Source organism: Ambystoma mexicanum, chromosome 4q (genome assembly GCF_040938575.1).
Source record: "Ambystoma mexicanum isolate Mex_15411 chromosome 4q, UKY_AmexF1_1, whole genome shotgun sequence".
NCBI lineage: Eukaryota > Metazoa > Chordata > Amphibia > Caudata > Ambystomatidae > Ambystoma > Ambystoma mexicanum.
This window is the reverse complement of record NC_090928.1, coordinates 430901818-430916743: the sequence shown is the minus strand read 5'-3', so window position 1 is coordinate 430916743 and position 14926 is coordinate 430901818. Positions and strand designations below refer to the sequence as shown.

Here is a 14926-nt window from a genome sequence, read left to right as displayed (position 1 = left end):
TAGTAATTTCTTCTTCTGATTCAGCGTTGTATTGCGATGACTAAAATGAAATTCATGCCTCTTCAGTCCCCGCATTGGTTGTGAATGCTTTTTGGGCTTTTATGTGCTCATTTAGCAGTGTCCACAAGTTCTTGGCGTTTTTGACTACAATGGCTTCCAGCATTCGTTCCGCATCATTTTGAAATTGGATGCTTTTATGCGAAATTATCCAGTTTTCAAATCTGTTGCGACATTTTATGATATCTATACTTTTTGATCCACTATTGCCGGAGCGCAGCCTTTGGATATATTTCCTAAGATTGCGTTTCTTTGTCTTGAATTTCCTTGTCCAACACATGTTTGTGTTGTAAGTATGGTTTTGCTCCTGCCTTGGAACATTCTTTGAAAGCTTGCAGGAGCGTAAATAGTTGGATCGTAGTTTTCCTTCATTTGAAACATCCCTATATTGCTCAAACAGTTTAGTCACTTCCCAACGTGTGATGTGTAATCGATTTCTGCTTAAGATAAGCTCGACATTATGTTGATATTTCAATTTTAGGTCGCCAGATGTCCAAGTTGTAAGCTTGAGTAACTTGTGATCACTCTGGGTCATTTGCATAATCTGTCATTTCTCTGAAGCTTAATAGGTTATCTGTCACAAAGAAATGGTCGACTCCAAGTAGGAGCTGCTGCAATGTCTCCCTTTGTGTTGCAGTTTAGCATATGGATGTTACATTCTTTCATCAGACTTTCTGCCCTAGATATCTTCAGTCAGCTGTTATTTTATTCTGTCTATTACACATAAGGCCGTAAGCAGAGCAGTTGGCATTAAAGTCACCACAGATTATGATCCTAGGGTTGTTATTTCTGACGAGGCATTAATCTATTTCGCTCATCATTATGGCAACAAAACTCTTTTTCCCAGTCCATTGGATTCCAATATGTTTTAATTGGGATTGTCACTTCTTCCTTTCTCGACTTTTGGCAATTGGAATTAAAGGTCAGAATTTGGATATTTAGGTTTGGATTGGCTGCAGCGTGGCTAGAGAGATTTGTTTTTGTTAATCGGGATTAATAACCCAGAGAAAGGTCGCCCCTTTTGGTTTTTGTGAGCAGGATTTAAGAATAGGTCGTAACCTTCCGCTATCAGGGTTTCAGTCAACCATGTTTATTGGAAACATAGTATATAAAATTCCACAAGTTTGTCTCTATTGATGTTGAAAAGATGACTGTAACCCCTCTTATTCCAGGAGCCAATGATGAATGACCCTCTTTTTCACAAGGGGTACCTCATTCTATTTCATGTAAGTCGTATTTATAGCTCAGGCCAGCCAGTCCCAATTTGAACTTTCAAGGTTCGACATTCTGTTATTGTTTTGCGTGCAAACAGTTCGGCCCATCATTCCAGCTTATTGAGTTTGAAATGTCACTTGCATGGGATTTCTATTGGCTCCTTCATTTTCCTCCAGCATTTGATGTATTTGCTGAAAGGAGTTTGTTGCTGACATTGGCAGCGCCCTGTCAATGCTCAATTTCTTGGTTCTTCTTGCTTGTTTTCCTGTTCCAGTATGCTTTGCCTACAGGGTTCCGATGTGTGCAGTTGTTGTAAGCAATCGCTTATATCGAAACCCAGTGGCCATAGTTGATTTGCGTAACTAAGTAATAATTGGGGAAATTAGCCTTGAAGCAATCTTCATGCATACTGAGTCATATTTGAATGGTATTGGAAAATTGACCGGCTGGATGTCGCTGGAGTCTATTGATCTCCAGGTGGGGATGTGATGGAACAACTTGAGAATATTTGAACGATTCATTTTCAAATCATTTACTTGACCAATTCTTTCCAAGTATAACTTGGTGTGCCTGCCATCAGTATTTTGCAGGCCAGTGGATCTGTTTGGATTGCAACTTGTATCCATTTTAGGCAGATTATTTAGGTCTTCATTTTACACCTTGTTGCTCGACTGTATAGACCTATTTGGATGGTTTATTATGGGGCAAGCTCGAACCACCTGAGGTCTGTTATTCTCCATGTCCGCCTATCTTGCTTGATTGAAGCTTGGTTTCCTTTCTATTGTGTACTTGCAGTTGCATGTTTAGATTAGCATTTCATTAGAGCAATTTTGAGTTGCTATTTTGTTGGTTAGAAGGTTTCTTTTCTCTTCAAGGATAGAAAAAAGACCTCTGTTTCTTTGCTTGCATCGCCCTGGCTGCTTTGTAGCCTCATATTTCCTCCATGCAGATCATTCAAACTTTCATGACTTGAATTTTCTTCCTCTATTTGATTCTCCGCTGTCCGAGCTGGATTATGTTCTTCTACGCTGTATACAGAAATCTTGAGTAGATCTTACATCAACGCTCTATCCTGCTCTGTTACGTTTTCAATTGATACATTTGGCTCTCTTAATCTATTGGATGCAACTATTGCTTTTTGTGACTTTTTTTGTTGCAGCTATTTGTTCAGTTTTGTTATTTGCTTTCTCCACTACTGTTAGACTGCCTTTAGCAGAGTTGTTTTCTACCCCTTTCAGGTTTTGAATAAAATCCTGTGCATTGTTAGATTTGCAGGTTTTCTTTGTTGTTTGATTTTTCGATTTTCTAGTTTATTTAGTTTGAAGATCTGCAGCTTTATTCTTGCCCATCCTTTTTCTTGTCTTTTACATCAAGAATATTTAATAGTTCTGCCCTAATGAGGTCTCATCCTCATTCGAGGTTCAATCAACTGTTTCGATCATATCTGAATGTGATGATTCTCTGTGCTTGGATGGAGTAGGCACCTGTAATTTTTCATTTTGTAATGGCTCACTCATCACATTCTGTGGTTCGGCGTTGGTAGGCCCAGCTTCGTTTGGATCTGCCAGCTCAGTCTCAGTTGACTTTTGTACCATTTTTATGAGCTCTTTGGTACTCTGTTGGCTCTCCAAACTCGATGTTGACGTCCTTCTGTTACATAATTCTTTTTGTTCAGCTGCTACATGTGATACATTTTTTGGGTGGTCTTTGCCCCATTTTAAGATTTCTCTAGCCTCTTCCAGCTGTTCTTTTTTGTTTGCTCCGATTTCAGCCATGTGATGGAATAATAATTTTTGGAGCAAGGATTCAGCAGAGCCTTCTATGTCCAAACGTTTCTATAGAGATGAAACAATATTTTCAATGTAAAGCAGCTTGGTGTGAGCCATTGTTGGTGAAGTGACTTGGTCTTTATACAAGTCATTAATTGTATAATTTCGTAAAAGGCGCAAGAGAAATTGAAAATTCCGACATTATGTTTGCTTGTAGTTGGAATGCCGACTGGTCCACCGAGGTCGTCGTTTCACCTCTGTCTGCGTCTGTTGTTGCTTTCGGGGACCCTATACTTGCGACCCTGATATTGGTTTGATTGTAAGGATGAGTGTAGGGGAGGATTGGTCCAAAAGACCCCCCGTGCCTACATCCCCTCCCCCGGTGAGAGCCATGGCTCATCAGGCGTCCCCTCCTTACCACCAGGGCCCAGGTGGTGGATGGTTCACCTGTTGAAGACATTGCCCAAACATATTAAATTTAGCTAGGCCTCACAAACCATTTTGTCTAATAAAGATGGTGTGAGCTCGGCGCACTACAGCGCGGCCCCCACCTTTGGAGAGTTTCAATTATCCCTGTGGTCACAGCTCCCTGGCAGATCCGCTGTGAGCCCGTTCCCACGAGCAAGATGGACATGAGCTAGCGTAAGATACCAACACTGTAGCATTTCACCTTCCGCAGTGTATCACTGCTCCCAACATGACCCGGCCAGCAGAGCCTGGATGGAAAAAAGAACTGTAAAATAGCCCTCGGAGAAAGGCAAAAGTTCCCAAATACTAATGCCAAAACTACCTGTGCTAGGCGCATTTTCTCCACAAACCTCTTTGGTTAAGAAAACCTGTAAAATGTATAAATATGGTAGAATGCATGTTTACATGGCATTAGCAATGAAGCACCCACACCACTAAAGTTATGTACAAATAGTAGAAGCGCCCCGGGGGGGTTATTTGTTATGTGTATCATTGAAAAGTTTACACCCCACGGTCCCGCGCCATAACCAAACTAATGCTGCTAGAGTGCAAAGAAAGACAAATGCAACCATACTGAGGGCTCATGTGAAGGACGCGCGGGAATGCACCCTTCATGTGTGTATGGCCAAGCCCCTTATGTGCCACTACCGCCACGTACTGTGGCGAGTCGTTTTCTATGTGCTCCACCAACCTCACTACTACCTCACTTACTGCAAATGTATATGCATATAACAAAATGTTGTAGTTGTTAAAACATAGTGTACAAATAATGTGCTCGGACTGGCTATATTTGAGAGGCATTTAGCGAAGTTAAAATGTAAGCTTTGGAATGATTCAATGAGTATTGTATAGTATTCAAATGTTTATGATGCTTTCACCTAATATCGGCAACACACGAGGAAGATACCTTTTGTGAATATGTGCAAGGCCATTCCCCCTCCCTCACTGCGAAGCCTGCCAGACGAGAGAGCAAAGGGCCGCGCCGCGCTGCTCCACCTCCCCCAACTAGGCTGGAGCCGCTTCAAAGATTTGTAGTTCCCTCTGCAGCACCCAAGACCACGGCCCGCCACCTGCATTATTTACAGCCCAGCAGTAAACCTCCGCCTGAATACACAAATCCAGAGGCGCCCTCTCTTAAACCCCACAACCCACCGGATCACCTTAGGTTAATGGCCCCTGTAAAATTAGGACACCCAATATTATGGCAACATTACAGCAACACATTCATAACGACTTCTAACAAGACAAGAGGACATGTACCGTCTGTCCCATGCCCTGAGAACCAGCCCCACGACCTATGGTACCCGGTCAACAGGACACTGGTAACCATGTAATGATGAATCGCCATTAAACTCCTCTCAAGGTGCATTCCTCCTGTGTTGCATTAACCTGTAGAATAACCTATTGGAAGATTTACTAAAGAAGATAATATTGCAATGACTGAATGACTGCGGTGTGTATGGCCTAGGGCAAAGAAGTCAGGAAAAGACATTCATCTCTGACACTGGCCACAGTGACACAACAACACCGCCCGGATGAACCCAGCAGACCTGCCAGGCCCAGCCCCACCCACGAGGCTGACCAGTGACGTCCTCCAGCCAAGGCCAACCACATCGCAGCAGCACCTATAGCTAGTCGTCGCCACCCAATCCCATTGAACTTGTGCCCCCTATAGTATGTAGGTTCTGATGACGTTTTTTGTAAATATATACGCCTGTCTTTGCTATTGTCAGACAGAGCACTCTCGGAGTTTGCAGGGTTCTTTGCATGCCCTATTCTGATTGATAAACTCCCATTTACTCTCACCCGCACTTGTCTTGGCCTTATTCCCATTCTGGGAGAGTCCATCATTGTCTCTCATTGCGGAGAGGATCGTGCTGGTTGGGGACGCTTGCCGTCATGAGTCTGTGTCAGAATCGGATTGCTGTGTGCTAGACACTCGTCTTTTTGTAGATCCAGTGTGGCCACTGTTGCCAGAGCCATTCAAGTTGCTAATCTTACAAGCCCTGTCTTTATTTTTCATCATGCCGCTGCAGTCATTTACTGGGTCCGACTCTTTTGTGATTCTTCCTCTTTGCTGACTTTTTTCCAACTGAGATGTCCTTAGAACAATGTCTTGCATTAACTTGGAATTTCTAAGTTCAGCGCTCACCATGTCTGATGGTTTTTCTATTGTTGGATCTTCTTTAGAAGATGCTCTGGAGAGGTCTTGTATGTCTGACACGCATCTTCTTTTTTGTGGTATGATTCCAAAGTGTTTGTGGGATACTGTTGGCAATGTCAGTGGACACATGGAGGCTCCTCCTTCCAATCCGGTGGATCATTTTGTTTCATGACCTTTAGTAGTTTTGGATTGCTTGTTCTCTGCCCTTGTCTGCTGTTTTTAAAGGTCTGTTTTTAACTCCTCTCCTTGCCTCACTGTGAGCACAATATCTTTGTGGCAGCTGTAAGATACTGCTAGCTGAGGTTCTTTGTCTTATTAGGCCCAGTCGGAGCGTTTGTTGGAAAATATGTCTGATGAGCGTTTATCATTGATTTTTACCAGGTGATTCAGTTCTTGACTTACGAGAATCGATCACTGGTTGTTTTGTTGGTAGGTGCCCATCTTTCCCAGCGCCGGTTTTGGGGAAACACAGGGCAGTGTGAAGAGAAGAGAGGGCGGTGCTTAGATAAAGTGTCTAGTTCTGCCTTGCTTTTTGTGGGCTTAGTGGGCTGCTTGGGGAGTAACAGGGTAGCATTTGGTGTTAGGCTCTCTCCCACTCCCGCCCCCTCTCTCACCAGGATTCCTGCACCAGTCTCCCGTTCTGTCTCACCCTCCATAGCGTCCTTGCTCACCTGGGAGGTGTTTGTTGATGTGGGATTGAGCAGTCTGATCTGCCTATGTGTCTTCTGCATGCCGGTCTGCATGCAGGTTTTGCTGTGCGTCTCACCAGACACCCCCGCTCGCAGCCCGCAGGCAGACTGCAGTAGACCGTGTGATGTTGGAAATGCGTTGGAGGGACAGAGCCTCCGTATCCTTGTCCTCTATTGCCTTATGTATGTCCTGTCTTTGTTTTCCATGCAGGAGTTCATGTGGGACTCCTGGTGTTGTGGCTCTTCCTCTTTTTGGTTTGGTGAACAGACCCTTGGATACCCTTACGGCACCCATGGGTGGGAGTACGACCCTGTACTCCTAGTGTATGTTTGGGCACCTGTTTTTGGCCCACAGAGCAGGGTATGGGCTGGTGGCAGCTCCTTGCTGAATTGACAGGTGCCCTGAGCGTCCTCCATTTTGGGATGCCCAGGCCCTGTCCTTGGAATCAGTGGATTCCTGATAGGAAACAAGATGGCCCCTGTGGCTGCTTGCTTTATATCTCCTGTTATCTTAATTTTCCCGAAGTCCCGGGAAGCCCTGACTCTGTCCCTACCCCCTGACTGGCTGTTGGGTGGAAGTTCCACATATGGTGTTGTGGGGAAGTCCAGGCCAGGCTGGCTGGAGCCTTCCCAATGACTGTATGTTGTGGGTACCCCCGTGGGGTGGGACCTGGGTGAGTGGAGTGGATGACCAATATGCACTTCTTGTAATGGGTGTCTAGTTTCTGGTATGTGACGCAATGACTGAGACAACCCTGCCCTAAACTGGTGTGAATGCACTGTGTAGTGCTGAATGGCAGAGTGCTTGTCCGAATCCACATTCCGTGTTCTGAGTGTCTGGATGGAGAAGAATGGCCTGAATGCACTGTGAGCCTATTGGCTGCCTGACTGCTGAATGAGTGATTGGTTGCCCGAGTATGACCCAGCAGAATGAATGGGAGATCAACAGTATATCTGGGGGCCTCTCGCTGCTAGAAATCGTCCAGAAGCTGAAGTTGATACTTGATGCTTACTCTCAAAGCCGAGCCCGAAGAAGAAGATGAACCGCTGTTCCTTCATTGCAATCTGAAAGCTGCTGGACCTTCAAGAACTGATCCAAGACAGGACCTGGTGAGGAGACATCTTCCCGAGCTACGAGGGACCATCGTGCACCAGCTGATCTTTGACAAAGCTCCCTAGTAGACAGACCTACAAAAGGCTGCCGACCGGAGAAGGGGACCGCCGAGGAGAAAGAGGAGAAGCACCGGACAGCCGTCCGCCGTCGCCGACCGGAGACCCAGTGCTCCCTTTGCCTAAGAACATTTTGATCCAAGGAATCATTTGTTCAACACCATCGACCGCTTTCGTCCTGCCGGAGAAAGTCAAGGCCTCCGACGACCAAGGAGAATCCACCAGTGGGTTTCCTGCCACCCGAAGACCTCAAACGCCTTCAAAGCTACTGAAGCCAGCCGTGGACCCGTCCCGTTCGCAGACACCGACGACCCGACGCCCTTGCTGGGCCAAAGTTCTTCATTGACTCTTTGCGGGAACGAACACTCGTCATCGAGTTGCACAGCACGCCTCACCTTCCAGGATGTTTTTCGACAGATTGTCAACGAGCACCGCAAGAACTGAAGCTGCTGCTGCAATGACAGTGTTCACCTTTTTCCCTCTTGGGATCTCAATGATCCGTGGATCCTGCTTTTAAAGGGAGCTGCTCAAGAAGGATCCACCGACGACCCGACATTGAACTCTGCTATTCCAGGTACATTGGGGTTGTAGAACTATTTAGAAGGAAATAAAACTCTTGTGAACAGTATATGGGCTGTGCTTGTACGATATATCTTTTATTTACTGATTTCCCAAGTTGGGGGATTCTCACCCAGGACTGTCTAGGTAACGGGGCCAGTATTCTGCCTATTGTTCTAACCAACTGCTTTCCTCCTATGTCAATTGTTGGTTCTCTTTATTACTTGATTTGTGTGACATTTAAACTAAGTACAGTTGATGCACTTTAATGAAATCTGATAGTAATTGTGGTACCACGTAGAACTGTGTACATATTTGCCATTTTAGATTAACAGAGCACGAAGTGAGTGATTGTGATTGTGTATATAACGTGAACCTTATTTATATAAAGACTGTATTTTCACTAAGTGTGTGGACATTCCTTTGTGGTTGCTTGGGGACTACACTGTACTTAGAACCAACTCGCAACACCACCTGAGAGCTTAAGCCTTTATTGCTCGTCCATAGCTACCGTAATAGAGAATCTTGGCTCGGGTACTCTGTGCCTCTCCTCTGCCGTATAGAGAGCAGGAATACAGACACCCCCCTCCAGTCTTTACAGACTGCACTCAATGTCTGCACTCCGCGTTTCGCTTCGCGTTGTGCTGTACAATTTGAATGAATTCAATCTGCAAGGCTCCTCCTCTCACCAGAAGTAAAAATGGTAGATAGACTGCAGTAGACTGCGCTCAATGTCCGCACTCCACTTGCTCCCATCTTAGATTTAGATTTAGGTTTAGATTAGGCATTTTTCCAACCTACCTATACAATTTAATAAACACTCTTGAACTGTGATCACATTTGTCTGTCTTTACTGTTGCCACCATGAGTTCCTTATAGTAGCCAAAAGGGGATTCAGGGAGTGAAATCCAAGAAAATTCCTGTAAACGTGGGAGAGAAGTGGGGGCGGGGGCAGATGGAGGTGGGGGAGCGGTTCAAAGACGTGTTCAGGGGTAAACCTCTCTGAAAACAGCCTTTCCCACACATTGAAGTCCGCTCTAAATAAGTCTTAAAAAAAGCAGCCTGTTTGTGATGCAGTCTCGAATGTGCAGAATTTTCACATAGAATCGGATAAAGTGCTGGACATCCCTTTCGACAGGGTTGATGTTTTCCCACAGCTTTATGGACAAGGAGCTGAATAAAGAGAAAAAGGCCAGCATCCTTACGGCCAAGTCAATCTTAATCCTTGTAAAAGCCTAGGCTTCTACACTGGCATAGACCGGGTGCCAGATTGGACTTTCCTTAACAGGCTAGGCAGGCTGACCAAACTCCAAATCTTTACAGGAAAAGGCATCAGCGGTCGGGATAAGAGGTTTTTCTGTCACTCCTCCTCTGGACTCGGCTCCACCCCAGGACCCCAGGAGCCTCAGATAAGGCCACCAATTGTTGGTCTTGTCAGGTCCCACAGTAATCCTGTGGGGTTGTTTCTTCAAATCTGGTCAAGTTTGACCATATTGACAGACCCCTGGGTACTGACTGCGGGGAGTCAGGGCTGGCACCTTCCAGTTCATCCTCTTCTCCTTCCTACCCCTTCCATAGTTCAGGTTGGGTCAATCTCCTTTGTAAATGAGATTGAGAAACTCCTCCAATTGGGCCATAAAGAACCCATTCACCACTGTAGTGAGACCAGGGAACTGCTCATGCCTTTTCACTGTCAAAGTCGTACCAGGCAAGATTGTGCATCATACTCAATCTTTCGGGTTTCAACATTCACTTATCCACAGAAAACCTCAAGATGAGTATCTAAGCACAGATCCAGTCTGCCATGCATCAGGGAAACCGGATCTCTTTGGTGGATCTGAAAAACTCATACTTGCACTTCCCATCTGGCCAGAGCACAGGGGCTTCCAGCACTTGTCAATGGGCCATTTCCACTTCCATTACATAGTTCGTCCCTTTGGCCTGCACCCACCACGGCATGTGTTTACACTGCTTATTGGAGCAGTTGCTGGGCTATGTCGCCCCCATGGCGTATATGTCTATCAAACCTGGACAATTGGCTGGTGAGGACTCGGTCACAGCAAATGGCTAAGGCATAGCTGCAGATGTTTCTTGATCTCATTTTGAACATGGGCCTTGACCCGAATCTGGGTAAGTGTTCCTTGATGGCCTCCAATGACCTGATCTTTATTGGCTTCAGCTGGAACACTGCTTGTGCTTGGCAACATGAGAGAGTGAGAAACATGGTCATTAATGTGTCTCTTTCATGGGGAGATGTGGACAGGGGCCGTAAGATTTTGTATAATCCTCTTACTAGAAAAGGACCACATGACTTGCTGATCTCACTAATTTTGTCAATATTAAGAAGTGTTTTTTGTGTTCTCCGGATAAAACATTTGGCACGCTTCACTTTCTCCACAAACTGACATAAGGATTTCACCTAAATCACCTTACTGGGATAGCGTTGGGAAATATGTGCCATCAATCACATTCCCTCCATCCCTGTTGTGTGCTGCTTCCACATAAATGGGTGCTACCAATGTAATCTCTGACACTTATCTTGCCACCAATATTACTCTATCCCTTTATACATGGTCTCAATAATTATGTGTATAACAAATTCGCAACACATCATGTATCTAAAACGTTACAAACGCGATTTGCCTGTGTCTTAAATGGTTATGATATCGATCATATGGCAGTTATCTAATGTATTTAAAATGACTTCCTATCCATCCTTGAATACAACTTGTATACTTACTTTACTCAAATCACAAAGGGACCCCAGAGTTTTGAGTGAGTCCCTGAAATATCTGGAGAAAGGCTAGAAGCAGGTTTAATGATGCCCTCTTCTTTTTTTCCAGAGAGATTGGCACCATTATCAGGTCCCTGGGTTGCTGTCCCAGTGAAGGGGAACTTCATGATTTGCTTGCAGAGGTAAATACGATTTTTATTAAACCATCTCTAGTTTAGTCCCCTCTTCTTACAGACCTATATGCCACATGAGTTATCTTGATAGTTTTAACGTGAACCATCAAACGTTTCACCAGATTTAGAAAATCCAGAAGGAAGAACCAGTAAGTGTGTCTGTGTATGATTGTTTTTTTAATGACTCTGTTTATTGAATTTAAACAACAGAACATAAGAGCCGTATGAGAATCAGACATGAATCAGCAGTATACATGTTGAAGGCAATCGTCCATATCAACAGGGCCCGTAGGGCCGAGGACCAAAAGACAACAATAGGACCAGGCAGGCAAACAAGGCAATCAGCACTATCGGTGCACCCCCACCCGCAGAGCTTATTGACCATCTAGCCATTTACCCCATATTTTTTCGAATTTGCGGGGGCAGCCCCTTGCATTATAGATTCGGCGCTCTAAGGTTGCGCATCTGTCCAGCTCGTTACTCCATCGGTTCAGGCTCAGTGGTTCGGCCGATCCCCAATTGGACGCAATAAGTCTTTTGCCTGCCCCCAATGCCGTTGCCAAGAACATTTTCTCATATTTGGACAGGTCTACTTCCCCCCCCCCCGATGCCCAATAGTACCATCTTGGGGTCCCTGGGAATTGGTGTCACCAAAGCGGCTGAGACCCAGAAGGCCTGTATCACCTGGCAGTCCCATATCATATGGTAGAAGGTGGCGGGTTCGGTTTTGCATCGGACACATGTCTCGTCTTCTATTCCACCCCATCTGGCCATTGCAGTGCGTGAGTGATATGAACGATGTAAGATCCTCAACTGTATTAGTCTAAGCTTGGATTCTATCCCAATTTCTCTGCGGGACATTAACGCCTCTACCCAATCTTCAGGTTCCAGGGGGCCCAGATCCCTTTCCCACTTTGCCTTTAGCCCGTCGATTTGTGGAGCCCCGAATGAGCTAAGGGCCTGATAGAGAGTGGAAGTGACCCTAGAAGGGATGTACTGCGGGAGGATATTGGTCTCGATGGGAGAGCAAGGGGGTAGGACCGTCGTGTCGGGGAATTGGGCGCGGATTGCGTGGGACAGTTGCGCATGCCGAAACCGGTCCATGGGTGCCAGGTGGAATTGTTCGCGCATGGTCTCAAAGCTCAGGAGGCGGCCCTCTTGTATTACTTGTGCTAATGTGTGTATTCCTTTGGTCAGCCAGTGATCGAAGGAGCCCGTTTTTACCAGTTCCGGGAGGAGCGTATTGTGCCATATGGGTTGCGACAGAGTTGGCTGGTCTTCCCAGCTGATTAGTTTGTGTGCGGCCCGCCAAGCTCGCCGGATGTGGTGGGTCATTTTGGGCAGCACCGGGAGTTGGTCACGGGTGGCGTAGAGGACTTGGAGCGGTGTTAGTGGGGACATAGTCTCCAGCTCTATACGGATGTGTGGCTGTGTGGGGTCTGCGTGCATCCAGTCATTCACTACTCCTATCTGTGTGGCCAAGTAATAGGTGCGTATGCAAGGTAACCCGATGCCTCCCTCCCACACCGATCTCTGGAGCGTGTCAAGGGCAATCCTGGATTGTTTCCCTCCCCATAGCAGTGTGCGCAGATTCTTGTCGATGAGTGCGAAGGTTTCTCGGGGGATGGGGAATGGGGCGTTCTGGAGGACATACAACAGTCTGGGAAGGGTCATCATTTTGAATAGTGCGGCCCGGCCCATTAGCGACAGGGGGAGAGATTGCCAGTGGGGGATGTCTCTATTGAACCGCTCTATTACTGGTTGTATATTAAGTCGGGGGAACCCATCGAGCGTCGGGTCGAGCCGTATACCCAGGTATTTGAATTCCCTGATAGAGACGTGAAATGGGCAGGTCACCGGGATCGCAGACTCGCCACCCTGAATCGGGAAGAAAATGGTTTTGGTCTCATTAACCTTTAGGCCTGCAAAGTACTGATATTCCCTGAGTATGAGGGAGACCACCGGGCACGAGACACTCGGGTTACTGAGGTATATGAGCAGGTCGTCCGCATAGAGCGAAAGGCGGTCTTCTCCCCCTCCCGGCCAAGCGAAACCGTTCCAATTGGTGTTGGCTCTAAGTTCAAACGCTAGTGGCTCGATGGCCAGGAGGAAGAGGAGTGGAGACAGCGGACATCCCTGTCTCGTGCCCCGACCCAGGGGGAATGGTTTGGAGGACATGCCGTTCACCCTCACCGTGGCCTCCGGGGATGCATATAACAGTCTTACCCAGGATATAAATGTCTGCCCCAAGTTCATCCTGGCCATGATCTCCCACAAGGCATCCCACCCCACAGAGTCAAACGCCTTTTCGAAGTCCACCGCCAGGAGGGCGAGTGGGGCCGGTATTTCCTTTGCCCTGCATAGCGCCAATTGGACCCTGCGCAAGTTCATCAGAGTTGACTTACTGGGCATAAAACCACATTGGTCCCGGTGGACTAGGGTCTCAATCACCTGCAGTAGTCTGTTGGCGAGTGTTTTGGCGAGGACCTACGCTTCGCCATTAATCAAGGATATCGGGCGATAGGAGGCGCATTCCTCCGGGGGTTTCCCAGGCTTATGTATGACCATTATGCATGCCTTCCTGAGGTCTGGGGGAAGTGCTCCTAGTTCCCTGCTGCGTAGAAACATGCGGTGCATGTGGGTGGGGAGCATGCTACCAAGGCACTTTCATGTTTCTGTTGGGAACCCATTGGGGCCCAGAGTTTTCCCAGGTTGGAGTTGTGCCAGTGCATCTTGCACCTCGGTGTCAGTAATGTCAGCATTCACGAGGTCTGATTGGTGCTGCGGGAGTGTCGGAATCTCGATGTGGTCGAGGTACCGGGAGGGTTCAACTGATGGATTCCCCGTGGGTGGGGTATAGAGATTTTTGTAATAGGTGGCGTATGCCTCGACGATATCTGAATCCTCCGTCAGTAATGTCCCATCCGGAGATCTGATTGCCCTAACGTGTCCCCTGCTCTGCACGTGTCTCTCCAACCAGGCCAGTGTCTTGTTAGCTTTGTCGCCCCTTTCATATATTTGGATTCGGACTAACTGGTAAGCAGTTCGTGCATTGTCTAGGGACAGATTACTGAGGGCGTCTTGCGCCGTGAGCTTCGCCTCCTTTGCTTCTTGGGTGTTTTGTATAAGGGTTTGTCGCTCACATTCCAGGACGCGTGCTTCTGCTTCCCTGACCTTCTGGACTTGACGTTGTTGGTAGGCGGAGACCGTGGAAATAACCTCCCCTCGTAGGACTGTTTTGTATGCCTCCCAGATCGAAATCGGGCAGTCTACCGAGCCCTCATTGAGTTCGAAATATTCCGCTGTCGTCTTCTCTAGCTCCTCCGCAATTTCAGGGAGACGGAGATGGAATGTATTCAGGCGCCAGTTGCGATCCGGGCGGCAGGAGGAGTTCTTGAGGGTTAAAAGAAGCGGGGAGTGGTCCGAAATCCCTCTTGCGAGGAATACAGCGTCGAGGAGTCTGTGGGTTATGTTGCGGGGGTTGAAGGCGTAGTCGATCCTGGAGAATGATTTGTGGACCCCTGAATAGAAGAACCCTGCCTCGTCGCCATGAAGTGTGCGCCAGGTGTCCACCATTCCTGAGGTTTCCGCGAACGTGGTGAGCGGCGTGATGGTGGGACGTGTTCCAGCTCTCCTATAGGTTCTGGCGATTGTGATGTCCATTACTTCGTTGAAGTCTCCTCCGAGCACCCACACATCCGCCTCCTCCTCCAGAAGCAAGTTCTGTAATTCGGCGAGCAGTTCCTTCGTCAGCGTGGGGGGGGCATAGAGTGCTGCCAGGCCCCATCTCTCACCCCAGATGTCCGCCAACATCAGCACATAGCGGCCCAGAGGGTCCGCCCTGATCTTCCTAACCTGGAGAGGAACTCTCTTGTGAACGAGTATCATTGTGCCCCTAGCCCCTTTCGTGAATCCAGCATGGTAGACCT

At 47.2% G+C, this 14926-nt stretch overlaps 1 protein-coding gene across 4 annotated transcripts in view; it reads left to right on the top strand.

Annotated features, from left to right (window-relative positions):
* Positions 1–14926, top strand: part of EFCAB2 (EF-hand calcium binding domain 2) — a 337580-nt gene that overhangs the window by 60604 nt on the left and 262050 nt on the right. For all 4 annotated transcript variants that reach the window (XM_069608005.1, XM_069608007.1, XM_069608004.1 and 1 more), the window contains exon 3: positions 10934–11006. In XM_069608005.1, the coding sequence (XP_069464106.1) occupies positions 10934–11006 (73 nt within the window). The remainder of the gene's footprint in view (positions 1–10933; positions 11007–14926) is intronic.